We start from the raw sequence: 1,347 nt of genomic DNA, 5'->3' as shown, positions 1-1,347 counted from the left end.
TCATTTTCAAAACATTTTCTTTCTACTTGAACTCTTGGTATCAGCTCCTCTTTTTTTTACCTCCCTCCCCACCTTCCCACCCTTATGAACCCGTGATAAATAATAAATTATTATTGTTGTCATATCTTACATTGTCTGCTGTCTCCCTTCACCCATGTTTCTGATGTTCGTCCCCCTGGGGTGTTTGTGTGTGTGTGGGGTATTAGACATTGATCATTGTAATTGGTTCCCCCTTTCTCCCCCACCTTCCCCCTACCCTCATGGCATCGCCACTCCCATTATTGTTCCCAAGGGGTTTTTCTGTCTTGGATTGTCTGTTAAGAGCTCTTATCAGTACCAGTGTACTTGCTCTGGTCTAGCTGGATGTGTAAGGTAGCACTGGGGCCATGAAAGTGGGAGGGAGGAAGCATTAAAGAACTAGAGGAATGTTGTGTGTTTTGTAGGTGCTAGACTGCACCCTGGCTAGTTCTTCCCTTCCTTGTGGCCCTTCTGTGAGGGGATGTCCATTTGTCTACAGATGGTCTTTGGGTATCCACTTTGACCCCACTTGTTCCCATCAATATGTTTATTTGTTTTGGGTCTTGTGATGCCTGATACCTAATCCTGTCGACACCTACTGATCACGCAGGCTGGTATGCCTCTTCCATGTGGCTTTGTTGCTTCCCTGCTAGGTTTCATTAATTTTAAAAAACATTTTAGAGTTAGTTCCTTTAAGTAAATATTTATGTTGCATCTAGCTACTCAGTTTATTGAATCTAAGATTTATAGCTGTTTAGCCTTTAAGAGTTTTAGCCTTTCTATGCCTATACTCATTTATGAAAGAAAATGTTATATAGTTTGCTACTATGGAAAAAGGTTCATTTCAAACTAGGAGAAAATGAGTCAGTTGTATATTAAAAAAGTAACTTTGTCTTTTCTTGCAGCCGTTTCTCCCTTTGTCTGATAGTGGTGTGATCTATGATTCAGATGAAAGCCTTCACAGTGACGATGAAGAAGATGATGCTTTTTTTTCAGATGTACAAATCCAGGAGCACCAAGACCCAAACTCCTATAGGTAGATACGCCTTTTTGTTCCCTGCTTCACTTTCGTAGAAAAGCCTGCTAACTTGCAGTAGCGTTGTTGACGTGAATCCATACAGGAATTAAATTACGTTTTTAGATCAATGATCCTGTGTTTTTACTAGGTAAATCTCTAGAGCAGTGGTTCTCAACCTTCCTCATGCCATGACCCTTTAATACAGTTCCTCATGTTGTGGGGCCCTGTATGTGGACGTATCTCCAGGTGGGCGGACCCACCTGGAGACGGATAGAGGAGCAGTGTCTCGGTTCCTAAGACCATCAGAAATA

At 41.9% G+C, this 1,347-nt stretch overlaps 1 protein-coding gene across 1 annotated transcript in view; it reads left to right on the top strand.

Moving 5' to 3' along the window:
* The window catches only part of DMXL2 (Dmx like 2), a 160,660-nt gene that overhangs the window by 132,588 nt on the left and 26,725 nt on the right, over positions 1–1,347 (top strand). Inside the window, exon 29 of the mRNA XM_013006336.2 lies at positions 924–1,054. Coding sequence (XP_012861790.1) covers positions 924–1,054 — 131 coding nt within the window. The remainder of the gene's footprint in view (positions 1–923; positions 1,055–1,347) is intronic.

This window comes from Echinops telfairi, unplaced genomic scaffold, assembly GCF_000313985.2.
Source record: "Echinops telfairi isolate 266 unplaced genomic scaffold, ASM31398v2 ScPeMD7_8;HRSCAF=38, whole genome shotgun sequence".
In the NCBI taxonomy this organism is placed as follows: domain Eukaryota; kingdom Metazoa; phylum Chordata; class Mammalia; order Afrosoricida; family Tenrecidae; genus Echinops; species Echinops telfairi.
Note: the sequence above shows the minus strand (reverse complement) of the source record. Positions and strands in the feature narration are given on the sequence as shown.